The 13,583-nt window shown below is 46.5% G+C and overlaps 1 protein-coding gene across 1 annotated transcript in view; it reads left to right on the forward strand.

Moving 5' to 3' along the window:
• Positions 1 to 3,616: 3,616 nt before the first annotated feature.
• The window catches only part of MAP3K21 (mitogen-activated protein kinase kinase kinase 21), a 76,458-nt gene continuing 66,491 nt past the window's right edge, over positions 3,617 to 13,583 (forward strand). The window contains exon 1 of the mRNA XM_019651796.1: positions 3,617 to 4,532. Coding sequence (XP_019507341.1) covers positions 3,712 to 4,532 — 821 coding nt within the window. The 5' untranslated portion in view covers positions 3,617 to 3,711. The remainder of the gene's footprint in view (positions 4,533 to 13,583) is intronic.

Genomic DNA, 13,583 nt, shown 5'->3' on the forward strand with positions numbered 1-13,583 from the left:
ACAGACGCCGCGCGGCGTCCTTCGCGACAGAAACCCGGGAGTTCGGGCGAGGCGGGGCGGGGCGGGGCTCCCGAGGCAGCCAATAGGAGGTTCTGGCTGCCCCCGCCTGCTCCAAACTGCCCTGCTGGCGGCGGGTGGGAACCCTGGCATCTCCAGGCATCTGAGTCTTTGCAGGAGTTGCGTTGAACTGTGCGTTAGAGCCTGACTCAGCTCAACGTCCCTTTTTTTATGAGGATGTTTATCTGGGGGTATTGAGTGTGATGAGACAGTGAGATGCAAAATCCCCAAACACAGGCAAACGCCACCGTGGGGATTCTGAAATGATTGCATTGGGGATAATTCACGGTTGGAGTTCTTTACCGAATCCTGTGGTGTAGTTTTAGTTGTCAGTCTTTCTGGGACATTCCTATCCCCGAACACCATCTCTCTTAAAAAGCTTTTTAAGTGGAAATTTCCTTTCTCTGCATTCTCTCATCCGCTTCATGATGCTTCTGCTATTCCCTCTGCAGTCATTTTCCTTTCCATTTCTCTACTTAAAAGGTCTACACTTCAAAGGCTCCAAATGGTGCCTGCCTTGCTGCCAGATTCTGGAAATAGACCATCATAGTATCCGTGACCTGGAAAGAAGTCCAGATTTACCCTGTAATCTCCTGGGAAGGTATGTCAAAAGAGATCATATTGAAATTGTTTCAGGAGGTATGGAAAATTGAATGGATTTTCTAGCCATCAGTTTAATGGCTATGCAAGTGAAAATTTGAAAAAAGGCTTTTTGTTGGAGCCCATTATAAAAGTACATATAAATTCTGACTATATTTTATTTCAGCCAGGTTTTTATTATCTTGTTTTTAAACTTACAGGTTGGAAGCAGAATGTACAAACCAAATAAAGATCACTCACCCAAATTCTGCCTTTGTGAATCAATTTGTTCATTTTTAGAATTTAAATAATAAACTTTTCCAGCTGGAACTATTTAGAGCAGACTTTTTGCAAGTTTGGATGCAATGACAAATTGGAATGTGCTCTGGTGATTGAGATTTTAAAGTGCCACAGCAAATCTAGTTTGATTTAAAACACAAAACACATAAGCCCCCTTCAGGACAATGCCAAGAGGATATAATATACAATTTTGGCAAAGAAAGGCTACATGTGTGTACTTGGGCAATTAATTATTTTGGTAAGTTTTTAACTGGTGTAGCCACAGGCATTGACCTTGATTCTATTCTCACTAGGGCAAATGAGAGAGAGAGAGAGAGAGAGAGAGAGAGAGAGAGAGAGAGAGAGAGAGAGGGAGAGGGAGAGAGAGANTGTGGTGACCCCCAACCATAAAATTACTTTCGTTGCTACTCTATAACTGTAATTTTGCTACTGTTATGAATCATAATGTAAGTATCTTTTTGTTTCCCAGATGGTCTTAGGCGACCCCTGTGAAAGGGTCGTTCGACCCCCAAAGGGGTCACGACCCACAGGTTGAGAACCGCTGGTCTATAGGATTAGTGGTGGTGTGGAGAGCTGTCACCACTGGGGACAACTTAGGACCAGGTGTGTGAATCAAGTGAAGTCTCAAGTTTAGCTAAGTTAGAAGGCTTGGCAGCCAGATCCCTCTGGAACTGGAGAGGCTGGGTCCTGACAGGCAACCCCCAGTCCTTGGAGGGAACAAAGAGTCTGCCAGAATGAATGGAACTGTCACCCAGCTGTGCACGGGCCTTCTAAGTCAAAGGAAAATGCTGGGTCCCCCTGCTGTCTACACAGCCCAGAACAGTCCTTTTTAGTGTGTGATATTGGCTTAGAGAATTACATCCAAAACTAAATTTCCTCCCTCCCTGCTCTCCTTTCTGAACTCCTGATTCTCTGACATCCCGACTGGATAAATAAGAGCTGATTCTTATTAAAAATTGAGTATGTGCTAAGCATCTTCCTAAGCCTTTACATTTAGTCTTCACAACGACCCTCTGAGGTTCCTACTATTTATTATTATTCCCATTTTACAGTGAGGAAACAGAACCACAGAGAAGTAAAGTAACTTGCTCAAGGTCACACAGCCAATAAATGGTATAATTTAAAGGATTGAAAGAAACTGAAAAGGCAATACATTTTTCATTATGTGAGTCAATGTTGTTATATGTTTCATCGTCGTAAGACCAAAACAGTCTCTCCGTTAGCAGGTAGTAAAAGACCCACACTTCAGGGATCTCTGGCTGCTGCAGGACCCTCATTTCTTTAGAATTTTTATAGCTGGGCTCTCGTCTATATTTCTAGCCTCACCTCCTGCCACAGAAACCTCTCATCCTCTAGCAGTTCCCTGGGCCACGATTATTGGTACTCGTGTGCCTTTGCTCAGTGCCTGGAATATCCTTACTCTACTATGAATCCCAGTCACACTAAGCTCCAATGACACACGACTGCAGGCACAATGAATGGCCCCTTCACTTAAGCCCAGGACATTTGACTGACTCTTCTGCCACAGAATTTACTTTATTCTCTTATCTTTCTCTAGCGCGGGGGCTTTGTAACCTCCGATCCTTAGCACGGTGTCTTACACATAGTGCTCAATAAATATTAGTGAAATTAGATGCATTCACACCTCGAGGGGTTCTCCCAACATCTCCATCATAGAGGAGATCCACGTGTCTGTGGGTGATCGCAGACTGTCATGATTGTGGCAGAAACTGTACCTGGGTAGGATGGAGGGAGAATGGGGTGGAGAAGGGAAAGCCCCTGTGAACTTGGCCCAGTAAATACCCGGTAAATAAAAAGTCTGCATGACAGCGAGAACTTGAGTTTCTGTGCACAGACTAGCTTGCTCTATTCGCCTTTCCAGGGAACATATAAGGCTCAGGCTCTAGCACCCAGTCGTGGCCAAATGCCTCCTAAACCCAACCTGTGGGTTCCTAGGGGACAGGCAGTCCTTTCCCGTTTGCGTAAACAGTGAAGACAAATGTGGGGGTTATCCGTCAAGAAGGATCTTCAGGGCTTTACAGACCTGCGGCTCACTGAGCGCTGGTCGGGAATCGAGTCAGCTCTGGGCTGCGCGGTGGATTCAAATGCCAGCAGCCCGGTAAACAGGTTTGGGACCGCGCTCGGATTTGCTCGGCAGCCTGTTCTGGGGAGCACGGTGACATTCGCGAGCTTAAACTCGCCTTCGCGTCACGCCACCCTACAGCACCGAATCGTCTTCAACCGCCGCCACTGCTTTTTAGAGAAGAGTGAACTCCCGGAGCCTTACCCTTGGCTTAATTTAAGCTTTCGGGAAAACATTTTGCGGCCCACGGCTGGCTCCGCCTCCCGGGCCACGTGGGCGCGGCGCACCCAAGCCCCAAGCCCCAGCGGCGGGGTGGCGGGGCCCCAGAGGAGGTGTGGCGATCCCGGAGCGGTGGGCGGGTCCTCGAAGGGCGGGCCAGGCCCGGAGGGACCGGCCCAGGCGGCGGCGAGGCCGAGGGAGCTGCAGGCCGGCCGCAGGCCTAGCGCGCCACCATGGGACGACAGCGCCCGCGGGCACGGGGACCGCTGCGGCCGCAGAGGCGGCCCAGGAGGAACGGGGGCTGAGGCCGGTCCCTCCGGGTAGTGGGCCCGCGATCCCCCGCCGTCCCGAGCCCCGATCCCTTCTCCCTGTCTTCCACGGGCGCGGCGGCGACCCCGCCGGACGATGCGCGGCCACCCGGGAGGCTGAGCCCGCCGCCCCGCGCTCCGCCCGCGCTCTCGCGGCCTCCCCGCATGGCCTTGCCGGGCGCCGAGGGCGCGGCCGACGGGCCGGTGTCCCCGTCCCGGGGCGCCCCCTCCGGCTCCGCGTCGTCGTCGTCCGCCTCCTCCGGCGGCTCGGCCTCGGCGGGCGCGGGGCTGTGGGCCGCCCTGTACGACTACGAGGCGCGCGGCGAGGACGAGCTGAGCCTGCGGCGCGGCCAGCTGGTGGAGGTGCTGTCCCAGGACGCCGCCGTGTCTGGCGACGAGGGCTGGTGGGCCGGCCAGGTGCAGCGGCGCCTGGGCATCTTCCCCGCCAACTACGTGGCGCCGTGCCGCCCGCCAGCCCGCCCGCCGCCGCCGCGGCCCGGCTCGCCCGTGCACGTCGACTTCGAGAGGCTGGAGCTCAAGGAGCTCATCGGCGCCGGCGGCTTCGGACAGGTGTACCGCGCCACCTGGCAGGGCCAGGAGGTGGCGGTGAAGGCGGCGCGCCGGGACCCGGAGCAGGACGCGGCGGCGGCGGCCGAGAGCGTGCGGCGGGAGGCGCGGCTCTTCGCCATGCTGCGGCACCCCAACATCATCGAGCTGCGCGGCGTGTGCCTGCGCCAGCCGCACCTCTGCCTGGTGCTCGAGTTCGCCCGCGGCGGAGCGCTCAACCGCGCGCTGGCCGCCGCCAACGCCGCCCCGGACCCGCGCGCGCCCGGCCCGCGACGGGCGCGCCGCATCCCCCCGCACGTGCTGGTCAACTGGGCAGTGCAGATCGCGCGCGGCATGCTCTACCTGCACGAGGAGGCCGTCGTGCCCATCCTGCACCGGGACCTCAAGTCCAGCAACAGTAAGTGGGGCGAGGGCGGGGGGTGAGGACGCAGCCGGGCCCCGCGCAGCCCACCTCCCTGCCGGCGCAGGGCGGGCTCCCCGAGCCTAGTGCCGGGTGGAAGGAGGTGGGGGCCACCTTGGGCGCCAGCAGCACCTCCTGCGCAGGCCTGCCAGGGTTCAGAGGGCCAGCTAAACCTTGGGTTACTCGCTTTGGAGCAGGTGACACTCGTACCTTGAGATGTTGCTTTTGGGTGCCGTTTTAAAAAGTGAGGATCGGATTTGCTTGCAGACTAAACAGTTATAACTACCTGGATCTTCTGGAAACTAAAAGGTGCTGTTTGGCCTTTAGGTACAACAAGTGGTTCATTTGGGGAGGACTTTGCAAACGGAGCCCTTCCTCGAATGAGACGGGACCCGTGGCCCTCCTTCCGGCCTAGCGGCCTTCATCCAACTCCCCTTCCCTGCAGCTTCACAAGTGCTTATTGAAGTCGCTCTTCTCCCACTTTAAATATGGCTTCGTGTCCTTTGACGTTTCTACAGTCTTTTCTTTCGGACGTCTCTGCACATGAAGTATGATTTTATCATTGGTTGGGTGTCTGTGAATAGTCCGCAGACTAGAAACTCCAGTTTGTGCCCTGTGCTTATATGGGTTGATTGAGAGCAAGAGCATTGTCCCGGCACGGGTACTTGAAATCCTGAAGACCTAGCCTATATCATTTACTATGTTTATAAATCAGGGTGGATTTTCCAGATGTCAGTGAAAAACTGACAATTGAACCAAACATAAATTTTACTGTTTCACCATATAGAAGAGCTAATAGAACTGCTGCTTAAAGTTGGTTCTTGAATATGGGAAATCATTTGATATTCTTAGAATGAGATGAAATCTTATGACATTAAAGGATGCAGTCAGAACTGGCATTGACCTACAGCTGCGTGTCTCTCAACCTTGTAAAACCTGCTAGGACAGGAGCTAACTCAGCCGGAAACATTGTCCTTCTCCAAACCTGCAGAGAAGAGTGACAAGAAGAAATGATAAATTCGTTGTATGTTTGTGTAGATTTTTTTTTTCCTATTCAGAATCCTTCAGCCCTGAAATTTACTTGAAAATGACTAAGGTAGCATTTTGGTTATGGGAATTATAAGTCATTTGAGTGTTGGTAACTACATATCAGCACTGAATACTTTTCTTTTAGGCTCTCTTTTATGATTTCCACTAACCCCTCGTCTTATTTAGATTGCAACTGCTTAAGTCACAAGAGCAATTCTAACAAACTGTGGCACTGAGAAGTGGCAGAGGTAGTGTGTATTCTTAGAGTTCTGACAGAGGCCACATGAATGATTCTAGAATTATTTACTTTTGGATGGTGTATAGTAAAGCCATAGAATGACTTTTAATGTAGTTATTTTTGTAAATGCTTCAAACCTGACACAGTCTTCACTGCCAATTGGTGCCTATTTCCTAAAATATGCTTTTATTCAAAGAAATGTTTAACCTGCTGCCAGAGAACAAGGCCCGTGTGTCCTGTCTGTGCGTCCAATAAGCCCTCTCCTCATGACATCCTGCAAGCCTGTGTCTGCCCAGAGTTGCCTGCAGAACCCAGAATTTTAGGACAGCAGTAGCATCATTGCGTGCTCTGTCTCTTAGCCGGCGCTGAATTCCTGTGGTACACCGGGGACCTGGCATTCTACAGACATATTCTGCCTCACAATTTCAAATCACCAACAGGCAAACGGTTTGGGTTGGATTGGTCTTTAGACGCAGAAGTCTGTGTTGTTGGGTTGTAATAATACTTAGGGCTCATGTCAGCTGACCACGAAGTACAGCATGTTTGCTAGTATTTGTAAAAGCACAGAAAGGGAGATTAATTCACATTCTAATCATAAACTTTTTATATAAATTTAAAACTTTTAAAGAACTAATACTATTAAGTAGTAAAACGAGAGAACATGACCTTGGAATAATAACCATGGTTAAATAGTTTTTACTGACACTGGAAAAACTTGTACGGTGGAACCATAGACTACTGTGTACATGGTAGATGTTATGTAATTTGAAGGTGATTATATGCTGCAACTTAGTGTCTTGAAAGACTTTTCACCCTCAAAATAAACTGCTAAACTTCCTGGAGCATTTTAATTTCTGTCATTGTTGGGCAGGATTATGTTTTGTTTTAACTGTTGCCCTTTTTAAAAGAATTAATTGGGTAGGTCACTAATGTAGCCCAATATTTGTTACAATATGGCCATTATTATAGCTGTTAAATTACGATGGCATTAATATTTTGAATAGGGCCTAAAGTGTGCAAATCATAGTGCCTCGTACATTGTTTATCCTGGCTCTGCTGTGTTGCCTATTCAGGGACTAAATGTAGATGCTTTGGAATTCTCTCATGATAGGCGAAGCCATAACTTCTTGTTCTGTTACAGTCTGTTTTGTTTGACTTTATTGGTTATTTGCTAATGGTGGTAGTGAGTTAATGATAATGTAAACAGGTTTTAAAAAATCAATATTGAATTTTATTTTCATTCTGTAGTCTACTCAGCTAACAAAGAGCCAATATAAGACTACTTGGAATCAAGGTAGTGGAAATTATTGTTTAAAACAAATGTTTAAATTTGTCAAAGGAAGATATGGCTCTTGATAGATTTTCTTTCCTCTTTTCTCATCGGTCTTTTTCAGCTTCATCATATCGTTTGAGACAATGTTTATGTTGAAATAAGGGCTGATATGTTGTGATGTGTACCCTTGTCCCCTTTCTAACAGAGAGCAAAAGATTGAAGGTTGAGCCAAGTTAGTAAGTTTTAAGCATTATTTATGTTAAAATACCCTAGGCCCTGTCACTCCTGGGACACAGAATAAGTAGAAAACAGTTTGCTAAATCTATCTCTATGCAGCACCTAGAGAACAATGCAATGCAACTTCGGGATACCGTGAAAAAGGCCAGTTTTATATGCATTCTGAGAACAGGGAAAAATCATCGTGAGCTGGAACTCATTTATTCAAAACATTGTGAGTGCCCACCCTGTACCAGTCGCTTCCGGGCCCCAGGGGCATAGTAGCAAAGCAGATGACAATATCCCCATCAACACAGGGCTTAGTCTGATAAGACAGATAGATTGGCAGTCATGCAGTGGCGAACATTAGCAAGTGCTATCAAGAAAATAAAGCATGATGAGGGGGCAGACAGTGATGGATGCAGCACGCAGGGTGCTCTGGGGACAGGGGTGATCAAGGGACACCGCTCTCAGGGAGTGACACAGAGACATGGTGAGGAGGAGGCATGAGTCAAGCAGAGGGAAGACGGAGCCTGGGCCTGAGGTGGAGAGTGGAGAAGGCAGTAGAGGTCAGTGCCTGGCAGGCTGTGACCCACCTGGGTTCCCCTCTGAGTGCCACCACCAGGAGCCTGAGCATTTTGTGCAGAGAGGTGTGATCTGATTTGTGTGTCTACAAGGTCACTCTGGCTACTCTGGAGAATGGACGAAGACTTTGCCTGAGTGAAGGTTGTCAAGGTTGACCAGGCAAGAGTAGGCGCTGGCTTGGCCAAGGGCTATAGAGGAAGTAGTCTCCAGGAAGCTACCAGGAAGAATGAAGATAAAATATAGTACACTATGTGGATTGCTGAGGATGGTTTGAATGATTAGAATTTCGTCTTAAGTGTTTCGCTTATTCTAGCATAGTTTAGGATAGCAAGAAGGTTGAGTGGTGTAATTTGTGGTTCCTTCTTCTCTTTTTTTTAATGTCACTTACTGCTTTATGTTTTTTGAAGTAGAAAATAAACATTCCTTGAGAAGCTGAGCCACAAATTTCAGTAGCTGCTTACCTTTGTACTTTTTATCCCAAAGATTAAGCAACTTTTTATCCTGAGTTTTTGAGCCTTTGGGGGATTATTATTAGCTATATTATCTACCACAGCACCTACAACCTATAGACACAGACTACTTATTATGAAATGCAATTTAGAGCCCTAAGTAAAAGAAACTACAAAAGGGACCTAATTTTTTTTTTAGCTTTTCTCATTTATACAATGTAAATAAAGGAACCATTTGTGAAAATTATAACAAATGTAATCTCTAAGGTGCTTCAAAAGCTTATGAGAGTGCTTTGGAAGAGCTATTAATTATGCTGTGATCAGTTAAAAGACATGTGTCGCCTTCCTTCTCCAGACGTGTAGCTTCTTGTCATGGCCACTTCCTGTTCCAAGGGGCATGGAGTGGTGACAAAGAGCTGATCTGCTTTTGTAACAAAATCAGCTGAAGGACCGATTTTGGGAAGAACAGCAATCACAGAAGGGCCCCACAGCCACCATTTTCATGCTTGCATATCAAAACGTCAACAGGCCACTTGTCATTTTTTATAGCTGTGAGGGGGGTAGCTACTTAGTTCTGGGTCGTGCACACTTGCTCTTCAGTGTACACACCTGGTCATTTTTGTCGTCATTGTCAAGTGTGTCAGCATAGTAAAGGAAAGAGGAGAGTGGAAATCCACTTCCATGTATTTCCGAAGGCCGTCTGTAAGCCCTGCGTCCTTACACACAACCCTGTGAGTGCTGAACTTTTCTAGAATAATGCAGTTACTGGAAGTCAGTCAGACCTGTGTTTGAATATCGGTGTCATCATTTACGAGCTGTGTGACCTTGAGCAAGTTCTATAAGCTCATTGAACCTGAATTTCTTGATTTCTGATACTGTCTACTGAATTCCTCTCTTGGAGATGGACAGAAGTCCCGTAGGAAAAAATCTGTTTAATGTTTCTTTAACCCTTCCAAGGCAGTTGGGTAAATACTGGCGTGAAAGCATAGGGCTTTTGTGGGGAACAGTGAGTAGCTGGGTGTGACTAGGATGAAAGGTAGACAGGGGTTTGTGGGAAGGAAACAGGCATTTAGCATGTGCCAGACGTGAGCGAGCGCCTTGAATGCCATGCTTCGTAAGACGTGTAGACTATCTGAAAGCAAGAGGGAGCCGTTGAAGGTTTTGAGGAGGAAAGTGGTCTGATCTGACAGATAAACATCTACAAAGAAAAAACAACAAGCTTGGGATCATTTGCTTTATGACTCCCATCATAGGTGATCAGGGGTGCAGTAGTAAAATGTAAAATACTTAGACATTGGTTTGACGTAAATTGTTTGTCATTTATGACCAAATCTGGTTTTTATAATCACTATTTATTTAGTGAGTTAATTTAGGACACTTTCTCCCTCCGTTCACCAGAGTAGGAAAATAATGATATTATGTCTGGCTGATGGTTTTGACTCCAGGTGTCAGGAGGACGATCCTCAAACCCTCAGCGGTACCTGAGGGGATCCCAAAAGGCGGACACACCTCAGGGAAGGAATTTTCCGGGGCAGGAGGAGGAGTTGCTGGGAGATGGGGAGAACTGTGCTGGTTTTGTTTCGGAGCAACTTAAATTTGTACAGTTGACCCCTAGTCAGTGTGAATTTAGTTGGTTTTTTTTTAATTCATCTTCTTCAAATATCACTTCCTGTTAAGTTCTTTAACTAAATAATACTAGTAACAGGAAAAAAACAGCTAACATTTATTTAATGTCTATCAGGTGCTGGATGCTGTCCAAGTTTGAGGCTCACTTACTTCTCACAGCAACCTTTTGATATAGGTCATTTAATTATCCCCGTTTTCCAGAGGAAGAAACTGAGTCAGGGGTAAATAGACTTTATCAAGGTCATTGGGCTTGTGAGAGAATTGAATCTAGGGCCTCTGATCCCAGAATTTGAGCTTTTGCCTTCTCCAAATATGGCCTAGGTTAGTAGTCCTCAAATGTTTGTTACCAGGACCCCAAAGAGCTTTGGTTTATGGGGGTATAGCTATTGATGCTTACCATAGTATAAACTTAAAAAGATAAGTTTAAAAATATTTCATAATATAAAAATAACAATAGACCCATTACATGCTAACAGCATTTTTAAGGAGGAAAAACCTCGTATTTTCCAAGGCAATTTCAGTGAGGAGAATGGCATTGCTTTATGCTTTGAAGCTCACTTTGATGCCAGACTTAAGAGAAGACAGATGGATGCTCTTATCTGCTTCTGCATGTAATCTGCTGCCACTTTTGGGACGCCCAGGGGTCCCTGCCCACGCCTTGGGTCCTGGGCGTCTCTGCCCACACCTTAAGAACCCCGAGGCTAAATGATCAATTCTGTTGATGAAGAATGGCCCTCTAGAGAAGTTAGCAACGCCACACCTACTGCAGCATCTGAAGTAAAATTCCTATCTCATCTTTGGATGTTCAGATTCAGTTGACCTTGGTTGGGAACAAGCCGATGAATTTTTTTCTCACATTTTAGTTTGAAAATCTTGAACTACACAGAGCTGAAGGAACTTTAAGTGAGCACCTATACACTCACCACCTGTATTAACATTTACTAAGTTGCTTTAACACAAATCTTATCCTATTCACCCATCAACCCATCCGAGCTTTTGATGCACCATTTTATCTCTTTTTTTTTTTTCAGCTTCTGGCTGATTCACATGTAGAGCTGAGTTTAGAAAGTGCTGTTTAAAGGACCAGGTTTGTGGGTTCCTTCTTATGGTTTTCTGGGCTGACATAAATTCTTCCAGGGCCACAGACAGACTCTATCCCAAATCCAGTTAGCTATCCAATTATGGTGGGTGGTTGGTCACAGATGGCACCAGGTGAGAGTGTGAGTGGCTTAATTCTAGGCTTGTGTCTCTGGGGAAAGGAATATCTAAAAGTTTGTCCCTGTGACATTGGAGGACAAATGTCTGAGGTTTGAGCTCTGACCCCACTACTCACCAGCTGGGGGCTCCTGGGCCCCCACTTTCTGAATAGGGTGATAAGGATCAAGTGAGATAGCTGGGCCTCTGGAGTTGGCACACTTTCCCTGTAAATGTCCAGAGAATAAATATTTTTGGCATTGCGGGCCATAAGGTCTATGTTGCAACTGTTGTACTCTGCTATTGTAGCCGAGAGCATCCAAAGACAATATGTGAACAAATGAATGTGTCTGTGTTCCAGTAAAACTTTATTTACAAAATAGGCATTGGCCTGGATTTGGCCCATGGGATATAGTTTGCTGACTCCTGAAATGTGTCAAAATATTTAGTAACCTGTATAACACAATCTAAAAGAAAGCTGGTAACTATCTGCTCGTTTTTTGCATATTGTTTGGAAACACTTGCTTTAACTATTTCCTGATTGTTTTTGTGTGTGAACTCACTGATAACTAAAAGTTTTCTAGAACCCTTTACAACTTAAGGATGTTATTATTGCTCATTCTGCAAAATACAGTGCCACATAATCATGTTTATTCATCCTGGTTGGGGGTGAGGGTCTTTTCAGTTTGACTAACGTGCTTGGTCTGGCCAGCCAGCAGTATGAGGAAGCAGCTCGAGCTTTGTTCTCTGTAGGAGTGCTGCCGTCTGCATGCTTTGGCAGGTCTGCTTGTAACTTGCGTTGATAAGTTGAGGGTCAAGGAGGAGAGGCATGAAGTACTAAATAGCTACTGTAACTGTTTCACTCCCAGGGTCATTACTAGTACATTTTTAAAGCTCTAGGGAAAAGAGCAAATCAGATGCCATTTGGGGAAGTATCTTGATTGCATATAGGATGCTTCAGTTATTACTGACCTAACATGACTAAGGATTTTATTTTGTTTCAAGTTTTCTGCAAACACTGAATCCAATAATATATTCCTTCCTGTTTACTAGTATATTAGTATGGCGAAGAGCCCCGCCTCAGTTGGCTTTATTACATGCCTTGACTGTTAAAATGCGAAGCTGATTGACATATAGAACTAGACTTTCACACACAATGAAACGTAAGAAGTTTTCTCATTAAAATTGAGTACGGAATGTGTCTATGAAAAGGTGTGTACAGTAGCTTTTGTTTTTGGCATCAGAGCAGTATGAAGCTAGTTTAGCTGACCATGTCTGTATTTTCTTTACAGAAGTCTGTCTTCTTGTGTTTAGTAAGCTCGTTTGTGCATACTATAGCTATTTACTGATCCGATACTATGTGCCGGGAACTCTCCTAGGCTCCTGGTATTCAGGAGTGAGCAAAGAAGAAACAAATTCTCCCCCTTGTGGAATTTACGTTCCAGTGGATAACACAGACATTAAACAATAAATAATAAAAGATGCAGTATGTTGGGGTGAGCACCTGAAGTCTTAGATTGTATGGCTAAGGAACCTTCCCGAAGAAGTGGATGGTCAGCAAAACCTGAAGAAGGGAGGGCGTGAGGGAGGGGGTCACCTGGGGAAGACACTCTTGTACAGGGAACAGAAACTGCAAAACCCCAAAGCAAGAGGCCAGTGTGACAGGAGAGGAGTGAAGGAGCTGAGGGAGGACAGGAGGGACTGGGGCAGGGGGCAGGTCACGCAGGGTCCTGTGGGTCCCACCAGGCCACGGACTTCACTGTGACACTGGATAGTTTTGAACTGAGCGCTGGGATCTGCCTGCTGCTTTAATGGGATTACACTGACTGCAGTTCTGAGAATAGACTGGAGGGGCCAGGGTGGAGACAAGCATTTGGGAGTCATCAGCATATAGAAGGTATTTATTTAAGCCCTGAGATAGGTTGCGATTATCCGAGGGGTGAATGTTGATAGAAGAGACCAGAAGTCCAAGGACTGACTCCTGGAGGTCTCCAGTAATTAGAGGTCAGGGAGATAAGGAGGAACCAGAAAAAGGAGCAGCTAGAAAAAGGAGAGAAAACCCAGGGACGGGTGTGATGCCCTGGAGGCCACCGAGGAACCTGTTTGGGGAACAAGGATCAGCTGTGTCAAATGCTGCTGATGGGCCAGCATTCAGATAGTGGTTTTGTGATAATTATTTTAAAGACAGTCTTTATTTCCTCATACTATTTCAGGAGGGCAGAGGGGAGTTGGTTTTCTATAACGAGCAGATCACCTCACATCAAAAACCTTATAATACTTCGTCTTCATACTCCCCTTTCCCTTACAGGATCCATTTACTTGTTCATTTAGCAAATATTCAGTGAGCATGCACAAATGCTTGTGCTGTGCAGTAACAGCAAATAAGATGAATGAGGTGCAGATTCTCTCCTTCAGTTGCTTATGACTTAATTAGGGAGATGAGACTAACAAGTAAGGTGA

This window comes from Hipposideros armiger, unplaced genomic scaffold (assembly GCF_001890085.2).
Source record: "Hipposideros armiger isolate ML-2016 unplaced genomic scaffold, ASM189008v1 scaffold_167, whole genome shotgun sequence".
NCBI lineage: Eukaryota > Metazoa > Chordata > Mammalia > Chiroptera > Hipposideridae > Hipposideros > Hipposideros armiger.